The following is a 24,442-nucleotide window of genomic DNA, read 5'->3' as shown; positions in this document are numbered from 1 at the left end:
TAGCATGCATGAAGGGCACTTGGTATTATATCACACACTATGTAGTATGCATAAAGGGCACCAACAACCATGTTATAACCTGTGTAGCATAGATGAAGGGCACGGATACCAAGTTATGTCCTCCTTTCTCTCTAATGTGAAAAACAGGCATTGGGTCTCATGTTAGACCTTTCATTATATTGCTAAAGGGCACTAGGTATTCTGTCACACACTGTGGAGAATGCATAAAGGGCACTAGGGAGTGCATATATAGCGGCATGATGTGCAGTGTAAACTGTACTCGGATCTTGCCTCTGAGTGGCGCAGTGGTAAAGTACTCGCCCTATCATCCGGAGATCGTTGGGTCGATTCCCAGGCGATGCTGTAACCTCTCGCAGCCGGAGGTCTAGAGAGCTGATTGGCCAAGCTCTCTCAGAGGGGAGGGATGAGGAGTACTTCGTGCTCCCACATTAATCACGGCTCTACAGCCAATCAGGGGCCCCCTAGTGACAAGGAGGAACTGGACACGACTAAATTATAGAGAAAATCAGGAAAAAATGCCAAAAAATTTCAACCAAAATTTTTTTTCTCGGATTGTGGCTAAGAAATGTTAACCCATGTTAAAAACGTGTGATGAGGAAATGTTACTGTGGGTAAAGAAATAAATGAAAACACAACCACGGCCTGGTCACACAGCTGTATTTCTGTTCAGCTGGTTAGTCTTCTTATGGTTAAACACTTCAGGAGAAGATACTAGCAAGTTTCAAATATCATCTTTTCTGTGCAAAGGCCATAGACAAAACGCTGGCCAACAACTTGCTGAATTTTTTTCGACCTTTTCAAAGTGGTAAGATTACTGCCATCAATAGCTAGCAGAGTGTTTAAACACAGCAGGTTCTCGTAAGGACACGGTTCACACTCGATGACACTGACATCCTTGATTGACCCGCTTGCAACTCGGGGTTAATCTTCAATCCACGATGTACCAATAAACCTTTCTGTGTAAAACTCCATCTGCAAGACGGAAGAATCCAAACCAGGACTCCGGATTCCTCTAACACGTCCTCCTCTTGCCTCTGTATCTCAGTTTAACGTCAAATGAGGAGAAAAGACAGAATGCACAAAAGAGATTTGTACCTTTATGTCCGGCCAAGTACAGTCCTGAATATGCAGCGCGATACAGGGGGAGGGAAAAAAAATGGCTTTGCAAATGTTTGCGAACGTCCTCTGCCTCTGCTTTAGGAGAAAGATTGATAGTGTGAAAAATAAATCACGGGCCTAACCTTGATTTGCTTGCGTAAGATAACTGCATACAAACATCAATCCTGTGGAAAGCTGGGAGAAACTGGATTCCTGGAGAGGCGAAAAAGTGCACAAGGTTGAATTGATCTCCCCTGTCCATATCAGGGGGACCATCTCATTTCACACAGATGTCCGTTGTGGTGTGTCCTTTTTTTTTTTTTAGTTTTTTTCCCCAACGATACTTTAATCAGGGTTCTCTTGAAATGTTGGAGAATAGCTTTCAGATGTTTAAAAGACAGCTGGTCAGTGATCTTGTAATTGAAGCTGCATTCACAATGTGTGTGGGGGTGGGTGAAGTTCTGCAAAGTTCTTGTTGTGGAAGTACACACCATTAGCTGTTTTACAAACAAATTACACAGCGATGTTCCGGACCCCCCCATGGGTGTGCGGAGAAAAAAAACGCTTGTTGATTTTGCTGGGATTAGGTTCATAGATTCCAATCACAGATGCACTCGTTGATTATGTGCACTCTGGAGTATTCGAGAAATCAGGCTTCTTTCTGTCTGTGAAGACACAATGTCACGGAAAAGGAAAAAGATACTGAACTGAACCACTTGCATATTAAGCCTGTCCTTTATATATATATATATATATATATATATATATATATATATATATACATACTGTACATGTTGTAGCTTTAGGTGCATTTACTGTATATACAGTCGTGGACAAAAGTTTTAAGAATTAAATAAATATTGGAAATTGGAAAAGTTGCTGCTTAAGTTTTTATAATAGCAATTTGCATATACTCCATGTTATGAAGAGTGATCAGATGAATTGCATAGTCCTTCTTTGCCATGAAAATTAACCCAAAAAAAATCTTTCCACTGCATTTCATTGCTGTCATTAAAGGACCTGCTGAAATCATTTCAGTAATCGTCTTGTTAATTTAGGTGAGAATGTTGACGAGCACAAGGCTGGAGATCATTATGCAGGCTGATTGGGTTAGAATGGCTGACATGACATGTTAAAAGGAGGGTGATGCTTGAAATCATTGTTCTTCCATTGTTAACCATGGTGACCTGTAAAGAAACGCATGCAGCGATCATTGCGTTGCATAAAAATGGCTTAACAGGCAAGGATATTGTGGCTACTAAGGTTGCACCTAAATCAACAATTTATAGGATCATCAAGAACTTCAAGAAAAGAGGTTCAATTCTTGTTAAGAATGCTTCAGTGCGTCCAAGAAAGTCCAGCAAGCGCCAGAATCAGTTGCTAAAGAGGATTCAGCTGCGGGATCGGAGTGCCACCAGTGCAGAGCTTGCTCAGGAATGGCAGCAGGCAGGTGTGAGCGCATCTGCACACACAATGAGGCGAAGACTTTTTGAAGATGGCCTGGTGTTAAGAAGGGCAGCAAAGAAGCCACAAAAAAAAAAAAAAAACATCAGGGACAGATTGATCTTCTGCAGAAAGTATGGTGAATGGACTGCTGAGGACTGGGGCAAAGTCATATTCTCGGATGAAGCCTCTTTCCGATTGTTTGGGGCATCTGGAAAAAGGCTTGTCCGGAAAAGAAAAGGTGAGCGCTACCATCAGTCCTGTGTCATGCCAACAGTAAAGCATCTTGAGACCATTCATGTGTGGGGTTGCTTTTCATCCAAGGGAGTGGGCTCACTCACAATTTTGCCCCAAAACACAGCCATGAATAAAGAATGGTACCAAAACACCCTCCAACAGCAACTTCTTCCAACAATCCAACAACAGTTTGGTGAAGAACAATGCATTTTCCAGCACAATGGAGCACCGTGCCATAAGGCAAAAGTGATAACCAAGTGGCTCGGGGACCAAAATGTTGAAATTTTGGATCCATGGCCTGGAAACTCCCCAGATCTTAATCCCATTGAGAACTTGTGGTCAATCCTCAAGAGGCGGGTGGACAAACAAAAACCCACTAATTCTGACAAACTCCAAGAAGTGATTATGAAAGAATGGGTTGCTATCAGTCAGGATTTGGCCTAGAAGTTGATTGAGAGCATGCCCAGTAGAATTGCAGAGGTCCTGAGAAAGAAGGGCCAACACTGCAAATACTGACTCTTTGCAAAAATGTCATGTAATTGTCGATAAATGCCTTCAAAATGTATGAGGTGCTTGTAATCATATTTCAGTACATTACAGAAACAACTGAAACAAAGATCTAAAAGCAGTTTAGCAGCAAACTTTGTGAAAACCAATATTTGTGTCATTCTCAAAACTTTTGGCCACGACTGTACTGTAGATTCAGCACATCATGTCTTTCAATCCCACCACCTGTTTAGACCTAATCCCTTCTATAATGCTCCAGGCCATCACACAAGACCTCCTTCCCTTTATCACATCCATCATCAACCATTCTATATCATCTGGTCATATTCCTGCTGCTTTTAAAGAAACACAGGCTATTCTCATACTTAAGAAACCCTGCTTAGATCCAGCAGACATCAGATAACTATCACCCGGTATCACTTCTCTCTTTTCTTTCTAAATATTCTTGAAAGGGCTGTTTACAACCAAATGTCCCTCTGCAGGGGCAGATGTGCTGGAAATTTTTAAAGGGTTTAATCTGAGGACAAAGCAGGTGCTGTTGTTGTGGAATGGGAACTGGGATCGCCCTGCATGATTCACTTACATCAGAGATCCCATTGGCGAGCAGTGAGTCACTGTGTCAATACACACACTCACGCTCACAGCGAGGGCCTTACAGAGTTCCGTGTGGATATCGTGGTCAGTGATCTGCTCTTACACGAGCGTGGTTATTACTGCAGCATCCCAACAAGTAAATAATTAAAACTCAGCAGGTTAGAAGTTTTAAAATGATGCTTATTTGTTCTTTATTCCGACATGGGTTTTTCTCACGCTGCTGTCTGCTGTTATTGCAACAGCATCTGGCATTGTGTGGGGAGAAAAAATATCAAAAAGCAAGACAGAAAAATATTGTTACAGAGGATAAAAACAGGAGGAGTATAAAGAGAGTCAACTTCATGCTCTCTAGTGTCCTGATAAAAGCTCAGACTGTGTTTTTAAATAATCGATGCTAGTGAAGGTTATAACGCACGACAGACATCATGGATGTTACACAAAATTTATTCTGACTATACCACACAACAATGTGGTGCAAGCAGAATAAAACACTCCAAACCATGCTGTTTTACGATTTTTTGGTACACATTTTAAACGTGACCCATTATACAGTGTTTAGACATTCATATGGCACTTTTGTCTGCGTGTGCTAACAAAAATGTTACTTTTTTAAAGGCAAAGTCATTGCGCACGTGGCATTAACAGAGACACAACTTTCGGGGAACTCTGAGACCTGTGCTAACAGTTAAATATGGGCCTGGCTCTGACACTGACATCTGTACAAAAACTTAAACTTCTAAACGTCTCTATGACTCATTTGTTCTCGTCTCTTTGTTTTTCTGTCCAGGCGAAGTTTAAACAACCTGATTAGATTTTCCCCTCGCTGTGACCTCATATAAGAAGATACACCTCCTTCTCTGAATTGTTGGGCAGGCCTTCAGTTCTCTGAAGGGGGCGTGGCTCAGCAATGCCTCATTTACATATAAATTAAAATCATGTGTTTGAAAAATGAACAAAAGAAACTCAAGATGTGAAGAAAAAAAGGCTTTAACACAAACACACACACACACACACTGTTGGGGAACTCTGAGACCTGTGTAAAGTATGGGCCCTTTAAAATCGGGGCTTGCTTTGTCTGTGACACGCACTGACGTCATTAACTATGACATAGGAAAACAATAAAGTGCTTAAAACAGAGATATAGGGCGAAATGACAAAATTTTTTATTAAATTTAATTAATTTTTTTATGACATCGAAATTGCAGGAAGAGCTGAGCTCAACGTGGACTCACCCGATAAAAAGCCGTGGTCAGAGGAAGCAAAGCTGCAGCCACCGTATACTCTTCAGAATTCGAGCAGTCCTGTGGGCAGAGATAATAAGAGCGGATGATTAACAGGAAGAAAAAAATTCAACAACAATAACAACAACTGATATACCATGGAGGAAAATATTTCCTGGTAAAGTAACACCAATTGCACTTCATGGCTATAATCGGGCATCAGACTTTTTCTTATCAGAGTTCTAGCAGGAACATTCTGCATTAGCTCAGTGTCCTGAAACTGCCCTTCCTCACACACACAAACGTCTCTATGACTCATTAGTTCTCTCCTTTTTTTTTCATGATTTGCATTCCAAGACGACGCTGAAGTCGTCTTGGCAAAATTCAACCGAGTAGCAAAACGTTTGTGAAATGTTACACACACGATGTTGCTGGAACTGTTAGACCTGAAATTTAAGAAATGATAATAATTTAATCAGGTATATATTTAAGCAGGTATTAATCTTAAACAACAACAGGACACGTGGATACATCAAAGACCGATGGCATGAATTTAAATATTTGTATTGTGGAGAGAAATAAACAATAAATGACTATCTTCTACATAATAGAAAGCAGCATTGATACATTTTCACAAAAATCATTCATATACAGTATATAGAAAGAGAGCAACAATGGTCCTAATATTGAACCTTGAGGTACGCCTTTCAACACAGGGAGGAAGAAGAAGAAGCAACAAACTGGACACACTGTTCAAAATGACAAATAACTTGAAATGTTTTACAATATGGTCAGACAGATGAATATTATAGAGTTTTTTGATCATAATGGTCAACCGTAGCAAAAGGCTTGGGCAGATCAATAAAAAGGGCTGCACAGGATTTTTTCAATATTGTCATTTTCTGCTTTAATAGTTATTATATATACTTCAAGTCTACCACCATCGTCCCCGTGCCAAAGAAGTCTTCGATGTCCTATCTTAATGACTCATGAATGAATCATGAAGAGCTTCAAGCGGCTCTTCATCAAGACCCCGCTGCCCCCCTCACTGGACCAACTGCAGTTTGCGTGTCTTTCAAAATGTTCGACGGGTGACACTATCTCCACCACACTCCACCTGGCACTGACACACCTCAACAAGAAGGACACTTACGTTAGAATGCTGTACATAGATTTCAGTTTAGTATTCAATACAATCATCCCCCAATACCTGATCGGGAAGCTAAGCCTGTTAGACCTACACACCTTCCTCTGTAACTGGATCCTGGACTTTCTGACCTCAGTCAGTGCAGATCGGGAACTGCACCTCCAGCACCACTGGGGCCCCCCTGGGCTGTGTGCTCAGTTCCCTACTGTTCACACTGCTGATTCTTGATTGTGTAGTGACACATAGTTTCAATCATATCTTCAAGTTTGCTGATGACACGACCATGGTGGGTCTCAAGTAGCAAGAATGATGATTCAGCATGCAAAGAGGAAGTACAGAGGCCAACGGACTGGTGTAAGGACAACAACTTGTCTCTGAACATCAGTAAGACAAAAGAGATGGTTGTTGCCTTCAGAAAGACACGGAGCGATCACTCCCTGCTCAACATCGACGGCTCCTCTGTGGAGATTGTCAAGAGCACAAAATTTCTGGGTGTCCATCTGGAGGAGAACCTCACCTGGTCCCTCAAAACCAGCTCTCTGCACAAGAAAGCCCAACAACGTCTTTTCTTCCTGAGAAGGCTGAGGAGGGCCCAGCTTCCACCACCAATCCTCACCACCTTCTATAGAGGGACAATCAAGAGCATCCTAAGCAGCTGCATCACTGTCTGGTTTGGGAATTGTGCCACATCGGACCGCAAGACCCTACGGCAGATAGTGAGTATAGCAGAGAAGATCATCGGGGTCTCTCTCCCCTCTATTGAAGACATGTACACCACCAGCATTGTGGCTGATCGGACACATCCCTCTCACTCACTCTTCACCCTCCCGCCACCTAAAAAAAGGTAAAGTATTCGCGCACTCACATCCAAACTATGTAACAGTTTTTCCCATAAGCCATCCATCTCCCCAGTACAAAGGGACTGGACTGATAAAAACACACACACACAAATAGCTCAGACGATCTAACTAACATCAGGACTGAACTGATAAACACACACATGCACAAACACTCTGATCTACAACTATCTCACAATTTGTTCATACTGACCTACATGATCTTCTCTTTTTGCAATATATTGCACAATATTTATTTTACTTGATATTTGCACAAAGTATTTTTAAATCATTGCTGCCACTTCAGGAATTTCGTAAACAGGAATTTCAACTGTTTACCGTTTCTCCTCCCACTACCTCAACTCATACCTCATTACTACAAAAAGTACTGAAACGTGTTACATTGTTGTGTTTGTCACTCTGTAGCTCTTGTTTGCACATTTGCACATGCACTTTGTTTACTGTTGTCTATTGTCTTTTTTTTGCATAGAAATAATTTTAGGTTAACTTAAAAATAAAAAATGTAAATCTGTCATATCTGAGCTAGTCAGCTAATTAGGTCTCCTAGTTAGCTAGCTGGTTCCGGTAGAGTTGTGTTGTTAATTTATATTGTTGCATGTATGTAGCACCTTGGTCCTGGAGGAACGATGTTTCATTTCACTGTGTACTGAACTGTATCTGGTTGGAAGGACAATAAAAGCCTAGCTGACTTGACTTGACGATCCAGTTGTTTTAATGCCGTATGAAACTCCACCCCCTTAATTGTTGTAAAATTAAATGGAGCAATAAAGCAAGTAATTGATGATAAATCCTGAGTGTTATGAGCATTTAATTTATTTGGATCTGGACATGTAGGCTAAAATAACAAGCCTGATGAAACATACTGATCAGTAAAATAATCGCGGATGGCTGTTTTATCGGTTAAAATACCAGTCTTTCACAATACACTCAGGCAAATCCCTCTTGAGTCCATTTCCATAGGAAGATTTTATTACTTTCAAAAATTTCTTCGGGTCATTTAAACAACTAATCGTTCTGGAATGATGGAATTCAGGTTTTGCTTTTTTGATGAGAGGAGCATTTCTCTTGGCGCTGTCTATATAATTTTTTTTGTTTTTAGCTTTAGCCCATGCAGTATCCCTTTCTTTCAATAAATTGGACAACTTGGGGATAAACCTAAGGTTGGTTTGACCTTTTACTCTTAATTTACATGATGGAGCATGGTTATTTATAATTTTAGTAAGAAAAAACATTAAAATATTTCTAGCGCATTAATAAGAAAGCTTCTATTCCAATTTAAAAGCCACAAGCCATGAACAGAAACTTGTTTTAAAAAAATCTCCTGAGAACAGGTTTTTTGTTAGCAAAAATATAAATATGAGAAAATTTGTAGAGAAATTGTGTTAAAACCAAGCGAATTGTTATTCAGTGCTTAAGATTTCAAAAACAGAGGATATATATAATCCCAATAAATATCTCTCATTAAAATCTAGAGATGATAGTTGTTCAATTCATGCATCGCCGCATTGACTATTATAATACAGTATAGAGGCACCTTATGTTCTTTAGACCTTTCCTGCACATCTTGTATACTCGGAACAGTTAATTTGCACAAAAGAGGCGTTAAAAGGACATGATGATCATCATGCACAAGAATACTGCAGTATTTACGAGTATAATCCGGGTTTTCGGTCCTCTCGTATCTAAGGATAACACTACATGACGTCTCATGTAAAAAACAGACAATCAAGACTGTCTGAATAAATCAGGATGGCGCCTAAATAACTTAATCTACCGGTGAAACTGCAGACCGCGGGTCTACAATCAGCATCAAGCAACAGGACAGATAATTCACGGACTGCTGAGAGCAGCAGTGTCACAAAGTCCTGCAAACTGTGTTTAGATCCTGGTGAGAGACGAGATCCGGCATCCCCAGCGGTGCAGAAGGTGAGAAGGGCTACGACAATAAACACAAGGCGATTATCCGGTCAAAACAGCATCCGCATCATCCACATGTGGATGTGTTCCACATCATCAGATCCTCTTTAAGAGCTCCAGGAAATCATCAAACACAATGCAAATAAGTGTAAGACCTAAACAATATCAGATAAGGTGGAATTATAAAAAAAAAAAAAAAAAAGAAAATTAAAACCTTTAAAATTTAGGTTTTACAAGTTCACACACATGACATGAAATGAAACGTACAACGATTAAACGTCTGTGTCCGCTTAAAGAAACACAAACGCTTGAATCTTCAGCGATCGTTATTATAAAATATCACAATAGTGAAAATCGTCTTATCGCACTTTTCGTAATGCAAAAAGAATAAGAAAAACTGAAGAAAAAAAGGAAGATGAGCAAATGACTAGAGGAGGAGTGGATTTACTACAACATAAATAACCGGCATCATCCAGGAAATGGAAAAGTCTTCACAACTATGCTAGGATTTATCCTTTTTGGCCACTGACATGTCGACTCCGGAACGATCCGGTTGACTTTCGAGCATGGAGCATTTTGAGTGCTGTATTTCGAAACACCTTTTTACTACCGGGTCTCCAGACTCGCCAAATAAAAAAAATAAAAGAGCAAGGCTGGAATGTAAGGAACAGGAACAGATGCGAAACAGAAGTGTGGGACATGAAAGCCGTTGTACTGATACCCCCCACAACGCCCCCCGTGGACCTAGTGTGCAGCAGATTTTCCTCCAAGTGTTTTACACGGCTGTTGTATAACACATAGCTATGTTGAAAAGAATTCCAAAGAAAGAGAAAAAAAATGGTTTACAGCTGAAAAGGAAAGAATAGCAGCTAGTACACAAACACACACCGAAGAAGATCATCCGCAGTATGAACCATGGTGTGTTTTTGTTATTACGGCGGATATTTCTTTCATTCTTTTCAGACTGGAACAGCCGTGGTCTTTTGGCCACTTTTTCGAACACAATTCTGGTCAGTCTAGGGATTTACTGTCCCAGAGACTTATAGCTAGGAATCTTAAAATCCTTGTTCCCACTTTAGTTCCAATTTAATAAAAAAGAGAAAAAGAAAAACACTGGCGGAGTCACGACCTGGGCCTTCTGAAAGACGTTTCAGGATCTGTTCAGAGTAATCCTCACACACACTCAGACACATACACACATACACACACACCTGTCTGTAAATAGCTTCCCGCTCCTTCGACTGTGCACTGGAAACGACGCAAACATGCGAAAGCACATGTTGATTAGCGATCGACTTACGAACAGCAGCGATTGGATTTGTGCCGGAGTTCTCAATTAGAAAGATGGAGAAAGGGGAAGTGGATTCCCAGCAGTCAACCCGGTGTCCGATTTATGGGAGGAATCGTAAAGAGTCGACACTTCAAATAACTTAATAAATTAATTATCCAGCATTCAAGTCATATTCGTAGCTAGTCAGGAGAGCTAAATACAGCTAAGATATCGAGGTTAGCATTCTAAGCTTCAGAAGGTTTATGTTAATTCTTTAATTTTGATGCTAATTGTTTGCTCCAGCAAAGATTATTGGTTAATACATTATCAACTGTTGATTTTATTAACAGATAAATGTAAACATATAGTAGCGTATTGCGTAGCATATGCAAGCGTAGATGAGCGGGCCCAAGCACCCTGCGCCATCGCCACCCAGGTGCACCAGAAAGACAGACAATGGGCATGTGCATTTAAAGGGGACATACCAATACCATTATGACAAGTTTGGAAAAGGGGGAAATTTAAGTTTAGACCTCAAAAAACCCTCAGATGCTGGAAAAAAAAGCATCACACTGTCACTCAACGTGATGTCACACAGAGTTATTAACCACTTTTCGGCATAAGTTTAAGGCGTCATCACGGCTAAGCTGTTAAAATATCAAAACTCCATCTGCAATTTCGCATACCCAATGTCTTGAGATCACAATTGCCCGGTTTGGTGGCGATTGTATGAATCCCCTAGGAGAAGTACATTAAAATCTATTGGCTGTATTTTTTGCAAAAACCGACCCAAAATAACTGACTTCCTGTTAAGTTGAGCTCTTGACATCTTGTGAAAGTTTTTCGGCTCAATAAGCTATCGTGGTATACCAGGTATCGTGTGCATATGTGCAAGTGTTATCAATAATAATCCTTAGAAGAGCAAGAGATCCCTCACACAGTATGACGACATAGGACTGATGTCATGGTCTGTGTGCATTTAACTCTGAACATCTAACAAATGATGAAAAAGATAATTTAGCATAAAAGGTCTTTTCAAAAAAATCAACTGATACTGGAACTGAAGGTGAAATCAAACAATTGAGAAGAGAAGTAAAATAGAAGGAGGGGGAATAAAAGGGGGCGAACTTATTGTGTGGATAATCCGCAAACATTTAACGGATCGTTCTTACTTTTGGAGAAAATAATTAGCAACAGGTTGGCTTCAAAGGATATCAGAGAACTGAACATGAAACAGGATTACACTTGTGTCTGGTGTGTTTGGGCTGCTGGCTTGATGTTAGACTGGGAACAGAACAAAGGATTTCGGTTTAAAGTAGACAATCGTGGAGTGTTAATAATAGAAGTTGGTTTATTTCTGGTGGTAGCGATCCACGGCCTCCACTCTACACTAGACAGAAAACATCCTGCTTTAACCTCCTGAGACCTGAACTTTACACTATTGTGTATACACACACCTGTTTCTCTTTATTAGCACCTGGTAACTATGAACTTAATCAATATCTTGCAAGAGAAAGAAGTTTGGCAAAACAATATGAGGATCAGAAAGGAATACAGACGTGGAGGTGGGAGACAATTTCTAACACAGGATGATCAGCATTTAATATCATATCGATGAAGTAAAAAAAAAAAAAAAAAAAAAGCACAATGTGTCAGTTGATCAATAATGCATCCATGGTGATCGTGGTATAAGAGGAACAAAATGCGGTTTTAGAAGACCTAATCTAGCACATTCTTATAACAGCACACACTCTTGTTTTTTACAACTGGAGCGTCGTGCTGAACCGAGCCGAAGGTCAGAAATACTACAAGCGATGACTTCCTGTGAGCTGCAGCACGTATTGAGCTTTTACTCAGCTCCACAGGAATGCAGGACGAGCTCATGTGCCTATGAGTCAGGATGCTCCACGCGGAGCGCCATACAGTACGTGCTTGTGCGGAACCGCGCAAGAGTGTGTGTGTGTGTGTGCATGTCCTATTCCCTACATGCGTTACAGCATGTGACCTTGTTCCCTCTGGCACGGTGACTTAAGCGCACACTAAGGCGGGAAGACGGGTCAGCTTCCTGCATGCATCACTTCCCAAACTCTTTCGAGGATCCGTGGAACGATTTAAGAAACACGTACGGTGTAAAAAAAATCATAATAATAATAATTTTAAAAAGCCTCCTAAAGCCAGGTGCAGCAGGACGAGTACGTGTGAAGCTTCCTGTGTGTAAGGTGTGTAATGTTTGATTAACATCCAGTTACTCGCGGTTGTTTGTTCAGCCAGCGGGAATGGGACAAAGGCCAGGGCTGATGCTGCTGACCAGTTGCTATTAAAGGTATGGGAATGATCTCCATCACAACTTCCCAGTGCGCGGCTTCTGCGTTAGCGCTCACAAACAGGTGGCGATATCGCAGAGTAAATGTTGTGACAGAATTTTTCTTTTTTTCTTTTGTATTGAACACAATCTAAAAGGAAAAAAAAAAAGAAAAAAAATCTTGGCCTGTCCTGTGGGCAAAAAAACTAAGGGTACAGAGTGTAATAAGTGAGTTGACCTCGCTGGACTTTAATAAAAGCAGAATGGTTGGGAATAAAATAAGAAAAAAAAACTTTCATATGAACTCAACATCATTGAGTCATTTTGAACGTGGCAGTTCATGTTAACCGTGGTTTCAGCCACGTGACGTGCAAGCCCACGTGCACCGCACGCCGTGCCGCTGTTCTGTTTGCGAAAATGTTGTTTGTCTGTTTTGCTATTTGGCCTCGAGCTCGACACTGAGCGATGCGTGATCGTCTACACGTGAAAGAACGTTTCTTAACATGGGATGTTCTGTGCCCTTGTCCACTACGAGGGATTAATGTCACAGCTGCGAGTGTCAAGTCTAAACAGCCTAAAAGGCCTCCAAGATGTACTGTCTAAACAGTTTGCTGTTATAAATTTTGGGACGCGACCCAAGTGTCATGATGTGATTACGTCCTGCTGGTTCCTTAGTTTTACACGAGCATTATGTTGATTTAAAAAAAATTTAAAAAAAGACAATAAGATTGTGCTGATCAGCATGACTGTAACTAGAGAAGAAAAAGGAAAACAAAACTAAAAATACACAGAGGCGAGCAGATGACTCGATACAAACCGAGCTGACGATTCACACTTCCTGTTCGGCCGTTTCGAGAACAAATATTTGTTGAGTAAGAAAAAGAGCTTGTGTTTTCTTTCAGGATTAAGCTTAAGGAGTCTGACTCCTATTACCTCCCGTTTATTATACTCTCATGCTGCAGGTCTTCTTCTTCTTCTTCTTCTGATTGGCTCTCACTCTGCTCTTGGTACTTGTTGTGCTTGAAGCAGACATGCGACGACGTGCAGCGTGTCACGGCCACCGCTGGTGTACCTGTCACGTGACGATAAATTTCCCGCCAGTTCCAGAGAGACGCCCCTGGCACGGCGCTGAGGGTGAATTACGGTCAGCGTGAGTCACGAGTGCTCAGGAATATCATGTTTATTTGTTCTGTTTACTGTTTTTAATTAGACTTATTAGACCATAGCTGGAAGTCTAGGGAGAGGACTGGGCGTGGCTTCAAGGAGGATTTGTGGCATACTTGCACTTTTGCAGCAAGCAAAGTAGACCTTTTCTCCAGTAGACGTCTCTTTTCTCCTGAACTAAACGTATCGATACGCGTGTGGTTGGAGAAGATGCTGGCGACAAGCGTCTCGGAGAAAGCATGCAACAGTCGTCGTCGATCCTCCTTGGTTGGTACAGTAGCTGACGACTTGGTTTCATTTGCATTTTATCTGCACGCACACACGGCCCTTACTAAATATAAATGAATGGATTTCAATCATTTTTGTTTTTACTCTTTCAAGTAACCAGGAGCACTTCGTTATTTAGGGAGTGTGTATACGGCTGTATAAGACCCTCTCCCCTGCTGATCAGTGTTCATATTATTAGGATGATTCCATGTATTATTCCATACTCTTAAGTATTTACACTCTGCAATACAGCAGGTGGCAGTGCGCGCCTAGCTGGTTTGAGAGCCGGCAATAAAACGCAAAGAAGAAGAAGTGTCAACTTTAGCGGTACGCCTCTCACGCACTGAGATTTTGGAGGACATGTACAGCGTACTCGAAGGTACCTTCCACCTCTTCTCGTGTTGTCGTTCTGGATAAAAGCGTCCTGCCAAATGCCTACAAGTGGACTCGATGCGCTGATCTGTGCCTGGGCACAAGTCAGAGTGCTCTTATTACACAAATGTTCAGATCAGATCTGTGCTGTGGCTCGTAGAGTTAAAGCACCTGGATTAGGAGAGAAAGTCCTGTGACCCTGTGCTGCTGAAAAAATGTAAAACTTATTCAAACTTCTCAGTAAAGAAAGGTTACGAGGGTATTTGTCACACTGCAAATTATCGATTTAAAAAAAAAAGAAGGAAGATCAAGGACCAGGTAGGAAAACCTCTAAATAATTGAACACCACATTATAGGATTGTTGTGCAACAATTTCTAACTTCTAAGCGGGAGCTCATCGTTAATGGATGTTCGTTTCTAAAAGCTTGAAGCACATGAGTCAGTGTTCCCTGGAAAAAAAAACCCTGCAGAAGTATGCTGGATATAGCAGAGTGAACAGAGTATTTCTGCAGGGACCGGCCGCAGACGCAGACCGGGTGCTGTCTCACAGCTCGGTCGTCTGTCACTCCGCAGGAAATGGCTGGGATGCCAGGATGCTTTTGCACTCAGTCCCCCTGCAGGGTCTCTGCTGGTCTTGCTCAACATCCTGTCCCAGATCTGGCCCTGACTTAAGCCATCAACACACACACACACACACACAGACACACAAGCCCAAATCCAAACAACACTCTACTCTAAATACAACGATTAGCCTTCTTAACATGTTTGTTATATGAGGCTGCGATTATTAAAGTCGTCTGCTTCAACAGTTCCAGTCCAGAGGCATTTGGAGCTGTCCTCGCGCTTTTGTCTTCAAGACGAAACAGGATGACTGCGAGCACCACAGGAATGCACAACACAACGGCTTTGTCATTAGCTCATTCTTTTTTGTTTTTTTTTTTGTCTTTTTTTTTTCCTTAAGCAAAGGCAAAAGCGGCCACCAAAACCGACCTTATTTGACCCAACCTTTAAATGACAAGAAAGCTAACGGAGTTGGATGTTTTATTTATTTTATTTACATTTTTTGCACATGAATATTCGCTGCATGCAGGTCTGACTTGTACGCAGACGGTCCTGGTCGACTCGGGAAAGACATGCTGTGAGCATGTGGTGACAAATGTGTTTGAGTTTGTGGTTGGAGTTGGAGGAGGTGAAGAGGACGGACGGATGGACGGAGCAGGCACCATCGCTTCCGGATAACTCTCCAAGACTGAAGAAAAGCCTCGGCGAGATACGTTCGAAGGTGTTCACTCTTGAGCTTTTGACTGACAGGTTTGCGCTCCGGCTCGAACACTCGCCTCGGGGCTTGTCTGCAAAATAAAATAAAAAAAACCTCCTGCGAAGGCGTGCGTGCCTGTGCATAAATATTCCTGTGATTTAGTGCACATGTGGGTATAAACTGAACCACATGCTCATGATATATTTAAAGAAAGAAGTGCGAAATGAAGCGCAATTTCTTTCCTCCCATGTGGCGAACAGGATTTCGCCCTCTGATCATGAGCACGGTGTGGATCTACTGTATAGCGTGCGCCACTTTTCCTGGAAACAAACGTCCTTGTGAAACCGGCGTGACGGGGGAATTTACAAACTTCTCACCTATGGCATAAAAAAAAAAAAAGGATAAAAAAACAAGCCTGGCCTCTGAGCGCTCAGACAGCCGGGGCGACATGTGGATCCCATAACGCTACGAGTGTGTGCAGGAATGCGCTGTACTTTTTGCGCAAATAGACAAATCCTAGTTCATCTATTTACACTAATGAGCTCTTATGCCTCGATTGCAACACTGACGTGTGTGACAAGCCAGATGATGGGCCAAAAAAACGAGGAGCGGATCCCATCTTCTTCGCTCCGTCGGGTTAGTGCGCTCATTTTTGAGCGCCGAGGTCATTACGTGCAAGTCTCATAAACAAGTCCTGGCACTGCCGCTTGGATCCTGGATGTCAGCACTTTTTTAGTCTCTGTGATGCGATGAGACAGGTCGGCATCGGACAAGAAGTGATTAAACAGTGCGAGTTACAGGATCTGGTTTTTCCAGCTCGTCTGAAAGCTACGGTATATCGACTCCTGGCTGCTTGTGAGACGATCTTGTTTTTTCATATTATTTTTCAATAGATACTTCACAGAATAATAACAAAAACAATATCCTACAGGACAAAATATTAACTAAAACCAGGAATGTGCATTTTGGGCAGACGCACAACCTACAATATGCGGCTAATGTTTAGACTACGTATCATGGATTATAATTTTATTATCTACAGCGAAACCAAACGGCCCTTTGCTTTTAAAAATAAAGCCTGGTTTGGGAGCGGGGAGGAATTCAGACTACGTGTACGCTCCAGAAGCTTTCTAAGTTGAAGCGCTACTACAGGTGTCCGGTGAAAAACCCGAGTAAGTTACTCACTCAGACGCGAGTGTTAAACAGAGGTGAAAGCAGGAAGATTTATGACCGCGCGACTATAAAAGCAAGAATGTAAACGTTTTAAGCTGCAATCGTGTCGAGATAATAAAGTTTCTGTTTTATCAATTGAGACATTTTTTGAAACGTAGCGCAGTGATTATTTAGAAGAATAACAAAAGCGGCCCCGAATATCTCGAGGTCACCTCGAATGACGTGCAATGCTCTAATGCCAAACATCGGTGTGTGTGTACGTTTCGAAAGCCAGTGGACGTACCGGGCCTCCTGTAATGTCATGGATGAGACCTGCCACTGTAGCTGCAAGTCTAGATTCAATTTAGTTTTATTTATATAGCGCTTTTAACAATAGTCATTTTCGCAAAGCAGCTTGACAATGAAAATCAAAACAAAAAAACAAGACTTTGTGAGGAAATGAGTATAAATCAATCGTCAGATTCTTCCTGATGAGCAAACTGAGCTTGAACTCCCTGAGATTCCAACAGGAAGAAACCTTGAGAGGAACCAGACTCCACAGGGAACCCGTCCTCATTTGGGTGATATCAGATAGCAGGGATCGATGTCTAAGGAGAGATGTTTAAGATCATGTGGAGTCCACTTTCGTTACTGGAGGCTTGGAAACAAAACCATTAGTGGGAATTTCAGTCAGTCAGTCAGTCAGGTGGCTTTTATTAGGACGTCCCCACGTGCAGGTAACATGTAAAAGATGGTCTTGACCCAAAACCTGGAGTGATGGGAAAAAATACGGCCTGCTGCATGTTCTGCAATATGTTATCTTCATTTTATGATTCGAAAGCATTCCCGCTCATACGGTATCCGTAAATCTATATGCTGCGACTGCAGAATGTTTTATCGTGAATCATGCTGTTAGTCGTCACCGTTAAGTGTGTTTGATGGCTGAGAATGGATTTCACCCACGTTCATTTAAATATAGAGAGGTCTGGCTTGGTTTTACTGTTTCACAGAAATCTGCTCTCAATATAATAATAATAATGATACTACTACTACTACTGCTACTAATAATAATAATGCTACAAAACTCACAACATATAAAAACCGAACGACCTTAACCAAAATATTACCCTGACTCCCGTGACAAAATACACAAGATAGCCGAGCTTTACCGAGGGTTGGAGATGTAACGGAAATAACATGCCGAACCCATTTGAAATATTGAGAAAACACATTAGAGGGCGCATATTTGACCTCCTGCTGTAGACGGCAAGCCTGTGTCCCTGACTGCTTTTACGGTGATCCTGCGGCGCGCTGCCTCGCGCAAGTCCACTCCAGCTGCAGATGTTGGGACTAATAACCTCGCCCAGGATCACAGCACCGAAAATATGCCAGGAACTCAAAGTGACTCAATAAAAAGCTGTGCGCTAGTAAAACGGCGCCGCGCTGTTAAAATCCCCCAACCTCATCATGTGGGGCTGTAAAACGAAGGACTACCAGCGGGACCTTGTTACGCTCTGATTGATGGCAACGTGACGGTTTAGAAAGAAAAAAAAAAAAAAAGAGGTGAATGTTGGGGAAATTTTTAATAAGTGTTACGTTCCAAAAAAAAAAAAAAATGAAAATCAGATGTGTTTTTCTCTCAAACCATCATAAAGTTATATAAACCAAATGCCATCGTTAACTCAAATCACTCGTGTTTATTATTCGTATGAGCCACTAGAATAAGACTGTGCAATGTTTTGCACAGTTTAAGTAATAAAAGGAAAACCCATGTGTCTGTACGTTTATCGTTGCGTATCGTCACAGACGTCTGAATCTGATTCCGTTCATTAAAAGACAGCAGGAGGTCTTGCTGACTAAATGTTACAGGTGGAAATGATCGCTGTTAGAGCTTGCATCGTTTGCAGGCGAGCTCTTAAATACCTCTACAGGCCGCCGCGGGTTTTAAGAAACTGTTGCATCACTTCGTTAGGGGTCATTAAGGATCGTGAGCGTGCTGTTTGTGCAACTGTAATTGTGACTGCAGGTTATGTGGCGCGTCCCACCTGAAGGGCGCAGTTCATCAGGCGCACTATGTGGTCGAACTGCTGGTGGTCCAGGATGGCGCGGTTGAGCTGCACGTGCAGGCTGAGCTCCTCGGTCAGGCACTGTCGGGCTGCTTTGCCTTTCAGGGCGCGCAGGGCTGCGGGGAGAGCCTGGACACCAAAAACAGCAACAATACATTCATGTCTCACTCTGCACCAGATTTAAAAATAAAAAATAAACAAACAAAAAAATAGCAAATAACAAAACTTCCACCTGTTCTGGTAGCGCATATGGTTATTATTACGTTTCTTAGTCATAACTCTTCTCACATTGTTTGTTAGTCAACAGTTTTTGTGTCGGGAGGAAAAAAAAGTTAAAATGCAGGTTTATTTTTAGTACGTCTTCGAATACTACGAGTTAAAATGAACCTGGACCACCATCATGTATTTGGTGTGAAAATTTTTTGCTTGAAAATAATCAGTCGTGTTATAATTACAGATGTGTGCAGGTTTATAAGTAAAACAGCTGGTAGGAGTTCTTTTTTAAAACTTTGTCACACAAATCCAGGGGCCTACAGTAGGGTTTTTAGGTCTGTCATATGATATGTTGTTGTTGTTTTTTTTTCTTCTATGATGTTCTTTCTATTTTTCTTTCTTTATTTAATTTTAAGGTACGTTTGGAAACAGTTAATGGTTTTGTAAATAATAACAGACATAATAAGAATGTATGACAATCTGTACTACAGATAGGCGGCATGGTGGTGCCTACAGGGTCGGGGTTCGATTCCCACCTTGGGTTTTGTATGTTCTCCAAGTGTTTGATGGGTTTCCTCCGGGTACTGCAGTTCCCCCCCGTCCCCCCCAGCAGTCCAAAGACATGCGGGGGTAAACTAACTGACATTTCTATTTATATACAACTTCTATTTATATACAACTTCATTCCCATAAAAAAATTAATAATTCTATATTTTCTATATTGTACAGCAAGGTTTTTTTTTATTTTTCTTATATTTTTCATATATTGTATATTTTGCACAAATATTTTTTTTTCTTTGTTAAATATACTTCCATTTTCTTTTGCATATTTATTTCCTAATAATAGTCTTTTATTGTAAGGTCACGGGCGGTTGTCTAAGCATTTTACTGCATATCGTACTGTGCATGTGACAAATAAAAATTGTATTTGAACTGGCGTTCTTAGATTTGCCCGTATGACAACCGGGCATTGAACTGGCACCTCGGCCCATTAACAGATGGCACGTTGACGGACCAAAATTCCGCAAAAAGAAATACTACGAATAATATGGGGAGATTTTTGCACAGTATTGTAAATAAATGCCCCAAGAGGACATCAACATCATAATTTTTTTTTCTCTTTTAATTAGTCATATAACATTAATATGGAAAGATATTTTTTTTATATAGTCTGTCTGGAAAGAACAATTAATAAAAATAAAAAAAAGGTACAGTACAGCCAAGTCAATATACGACTGTTTCAGATGTGAACGCCGGTGAAACCTCTGGCTGCTCTGCTAGCGCTCAATCCAGCTTTTCATCTCAGCGGTGTGGAAATGGCTACACGGTGGTGACGGCTTTACTGGCTCCGTGGAGCGGTTAGATGGGAGTGCGGCATTTTTGTAGCCACGGGGGAGCGAAAGCTTTTATATTGAACCCATTGGGTACGTGAAGGAACTGGCTACCATCCCACAGCTGTTATAAGGGGAATCCATCCGAAAAAACAATGAAAAAATAAACAAAAAAGAGGCTTGGATAAGATCTCGGGAACCCTTGTGGTTTAGGTGGTTTATAGTTATTTGGATGAAGAAAACGTAACGTAAGCAATGCTGCCAGTTAATGTTAAAATAATATTGCTGCATGTGATAGCGAGAGTGAGATAAGAGGAGTATGTGTGACTGACTGTTCAGCCTTTTTTCCCTCCTCAGCTGCTGCGTGTACGTGTGTGTGTGTGTGTGTGTCTAAGACTCCCAGATGGAAGTTTGATGCTGATATTCATTCTAATGTTATGAGTAATACAGGCTAATCTCTTGTTCCAGATGTGTGCAAGTGTGCGATCTACATGGACGCATAAGCGCACTCTTTATCTCTGATCACCTTCTCAGTCTCCAGCGTCTTGTTGTCGAAGATGAACCCGATGCAGCTTCGCACCACCTCCAGGCGCCGGGCGCTGTTAAACACAGAGTTGACTTTCCCTGTGATTGACACTGAAACGCAGAGAGACATTAAGTCTAATTAGTGATCATTGTAATGGAGCGATATTGGCTTAGTGTGTTAAGGCTCTAAGTTACGCTTTAGCAAGGCCCTTGACCCTGTCTGCTCCAGGGGCAGCTGTAAAAATGGCTGGCGTGGGATCAGAATGAAGAATTTCACCGTGCAGTAACGTACATGTGACGAATAAAGGCTGAACTTATTATTACACAATATTGTGGTTAGGTTTTCAGTCCTGATTGTTCAAAAGGTGTTAATTAGTAGCTGGGTTTAATTAGTGCCGCTGTTTATTTAGTGACACCATTGAGAAAGTTTCTTTAGAACTTATTTAGGAAGAAGTCTCCAGTGTCAGTTCTTTATAACAGGGTAGCTATAGATAGATAAAAAAGTATGATGTGTCATTATTTATAATGTGAAATGATAGATTACATAAAAATAATAAACTCTTAAGCACACCAGCACATCATTGGTCCACTTTGTTCATTCCTTCATAAATATCCAGAGGAAAAGATTTGGTGACCTTCTTGCTGCTGCTTTCGTTACTTACCCACAGGGGGACCGGCAGGCACCACGCACTTCTTCTTCTCAGCTCGCGTACTGATGTTGGCGAGGTTTTGCTTGGCCAGACCTTCCTCCGTGAGCTCCCCGACCTTTTCGTCGTCTATCAGGGGGAAGGGCACCACGTGCACCCGGAGGTGAGATCCCTCGCTGGGCCGAGGTACCTTCTGGAAGGCCATGTGAGGGTTGGGATTTTCCTGAGGAGAAATACAGAGTGTGTCTGTGTGTGTGTATGTGTATGTATATATAAAAAAAATCTGGAGTGATGGCAAGCTGTTAGAAAAGCCTTCATTATTCGTAGCGCGCTCTTCTCGAGCCAAGCTCCATTGCAGATGCTTAAAAGTTCAATAAACAATCTGCTCGGCCCTAAATAAAAAGGGCCATGTCGAGAGCAAGAATGGTCAAATATTTGGCAGAAACTCTGTGCTTAATCAACACAGTGCAGGAGCAGAGCAGGACAGAGAAAAACAGAGAAACTTGTTTAGCCAGATGAAGTGAAAAAGAAGAAAAAAAACAAGAGGTCAAAATATAGAGGGGGAGAGAGAGAGAAAGAGAGAGGACAGGGAAAAGAGAAATGGACGAGTGTGACGAGGGTGAGGTTTTGCGTGCTCACGTTGCGGTAAAGCTGCTCCGAGAGCTCTCTCATGTGCTTCTGAAGTTTGCCCTGGTTCTCCTCTTCCTCTTTGAAGTACGCCATGTCGTAAGCTACCAACTAGCGAGGAACCAAAAAGACACCTTGTTTACTCATCCGTTGTTGCAGGATTGGACTTAATCGGAAAAAAAAAACAAAGAATGATAAAGACGGAAGAGTGCTGTGCTTTACCTCGTCAAAAAGGTCGCAGGCTCTGTACGGAGGCCCTCTCTCCGACACGAACCCGGCGAAGGCCATGCCGTCTAACACCTTCGGCAGGAAATCGTTCTCGAGGAGGCCACGCTGGCCCAGGAAGGCCGTCTGCAAACAAAAATGTTCACAATAAATAAATCACTTAGGAGGATAGATGTCACCCGTCGTGATATGCTCAGTCATAGTCTCCATGAATAAGCCTGTGACTAAAACACGTGATTACATGGAGTGACACAGAGTGACTTATCTAAACTACCGAACGGGCACGATTGCATTCCTGAGAGCCGCCGCTGTTTTGTGTGGAGGCGAAAAAGAAATGATTAGGCGACTCCGAACCATAAACAGATGACTGCAGCGACATTTTTTTTTTTTTATCTGTCGGAGGGGTGAATGAGACGGATGGAGCGCGGCGCTGGGCCTCAGTGCAGCTGGCACACAAGGGATACTTGAGAGTTAATGGGGAAGCATGCTGCATTCCTCAGGCATAATCTGAGCCATGTGGGGTGCTCGGAGGAGGATGTGCGGGGTCGTTGTTGTGGATACGAGCTTCCAAGCAAATAAAAACAATGCAGTGGGGGGGCGGAGGGGGTTGATAGAGACAGAGAGAGAGAGGACGAGTGAATGAGTGGATAAGTGGATGAGTGGATGGATGGATGCGTGCACGCGAACACGTACGAACGAGCGGCATTTTGATTCTTTGCATGTGGCTCATCTAGAGATGGAGGACTTTTTAAACGGGGAGATAGTATCGGGTTGCGGGCTCGTCAACCGGAGCGCGGCTTCCTGCTTATCTCTCGGTTTATCCCTGTTTTCCAGAAGCATTCGGTTTATGTAAGGCAGCCTTTTTTTCTCCCTCCACCAGCCTCGGGACACTTTGATGTTAATTTAAGGCTCTGTGCCTCGCCGAACAGCAGCGGGACACGCACATGCTACCTATTTTTGATATTCGTGACTTTTAGACGATCCCGCACTGACGCACGTAATCCGCCAGGTTGATTAACAAGCGGATATATAAATATATATCTTTTAATCTTGCCTCATTAACAATAGCGCTGTGTGTTTATACGCTATACCATGAACAATCAGAGTAAGGGAATTTTATATAATTATGAATCATTATTCGCTGATTTAAAAGCAATTTTGTAAAGATGATGATGTTTAGATTGGCTTTATTATGCTTTATGTTAAACGTAGATCCCTAATAGTCACGACACAGACCCTACATAGTGCACTATTATGCACATAATCAAACTTGCATACCATAAGTAAGTAATGCGCTTGACGTTAGCTATGAATATGTTTTATCGATTCAGGGACTAATAACATTTAATCAGGTGTTGTTATAAAAACGAGTACATAAGGATACAAAGAGGATGATCGCCATCATCCGAAGAATAGAGCCAGATTAAAGCGGTTTCTGCTTTTTTTCAGTGGCCGAATTAGGGTTTATTATTTAAAAGTGCACTGGTGCGTGTGGACGAGACATATGAAACGCATTACACGCCAGCGCGCGAGTCGAGACCGGTTAGAAGAGGACTCGGACGGTTACCGTAATTATTCACTGGTGGACGCTCGTAAACACTCCCTACGGACAGAGGTTACCGTCGGTGGGGGGCGGGGGGCTCTTACCTTGTGAAAGTGAATCACGGGTTCGGCGTGGATGCGGATGAGCTGCAGACAGGACCTGTAGCCCTGAAACAGTTGTGCAAACAAGCGCAGGAAGACCGCTCTCACCTCCTTATCCTGCCAGTCGGGGGCATAAAGAAAGTTAACTGTGGGTGTGAGTCAGAGATGCTAAGGAACATTTAAGAGTCATTAATAAAGGAGGTTATACTCCTACACTGTTTTTTTTTTTTTTTTCAGCCCCCTGGAGAGCAGCTATGCAATAATGCCAGTTTCTGCAACTCGGCGCATTAAATCTCATCTTGAAGTTGATTCCTTTGGTGTTAAAAAGCAACTTCAGA

The 24,442-nt window shown here is 42.0% G+C and overlaps 1 protein-coding gene across 2 annotated transcripts in view; it reads right to left on the bottom strand.

Annotated features, from left to right (window-relative positions):
* The window catches only part of sbf2 (SET binding factor 2), a 138,207-nt gene that overhangs the window by 48,906 nt on the left and 64,859 nt on the right, over positions 1-24,442 (bottom strand). For both annotated transcript variants that reach the window (XM_053513038.1, XM_053513039.1), the window contains exons 11-17: positions 24,108-24,221; positions 22,458-22,586; positions 22,248-22,346; positions 21,624-21,831; positions 20,963-21,072; positions 18,872-19,021; positions 5,133-5,201 (exon numbers count right to left, since the gene is read on the bottom strand). In XM_053513038.1, coding sequence (XP_053369013.1) covers positions 5,133-5,201; positions 18,872-19,021; positions 20,963-21,072; positions 21,624-21,831; positions 22,248-22,346; positions 22,458-22,586; positions 24,108-24,221 — 879 coding nt within the window. The remainder of the gene's footprint in view (positions 1-5,132; positions 5,202-18,871; positions 19,022-20,962; positions 21,073-21,623; positions 21,832-22,247; positions 22,347-22,457; positions 22,587-24,107; positions 24,222-24,442) is intronic.

The sequence above is a fragment of the Clarias gariepinus genome, chromosome 15, assembly GCF_024256425.1.
Source record: "Clarias gariepinus isolate MV-2021 ecotype Netherlands chromosome 15, CGAR_prim_01v2, whole genome shotgun sequence".
NCBI lineage: Eukaryota > Metazoa > Chordata > Actinopteri > Siluriformes > Clariidae > Clarias > Clarias gariepinus.
This window is presented reverse-complemented; position numbering and strand designations above follow the sequence as displayed.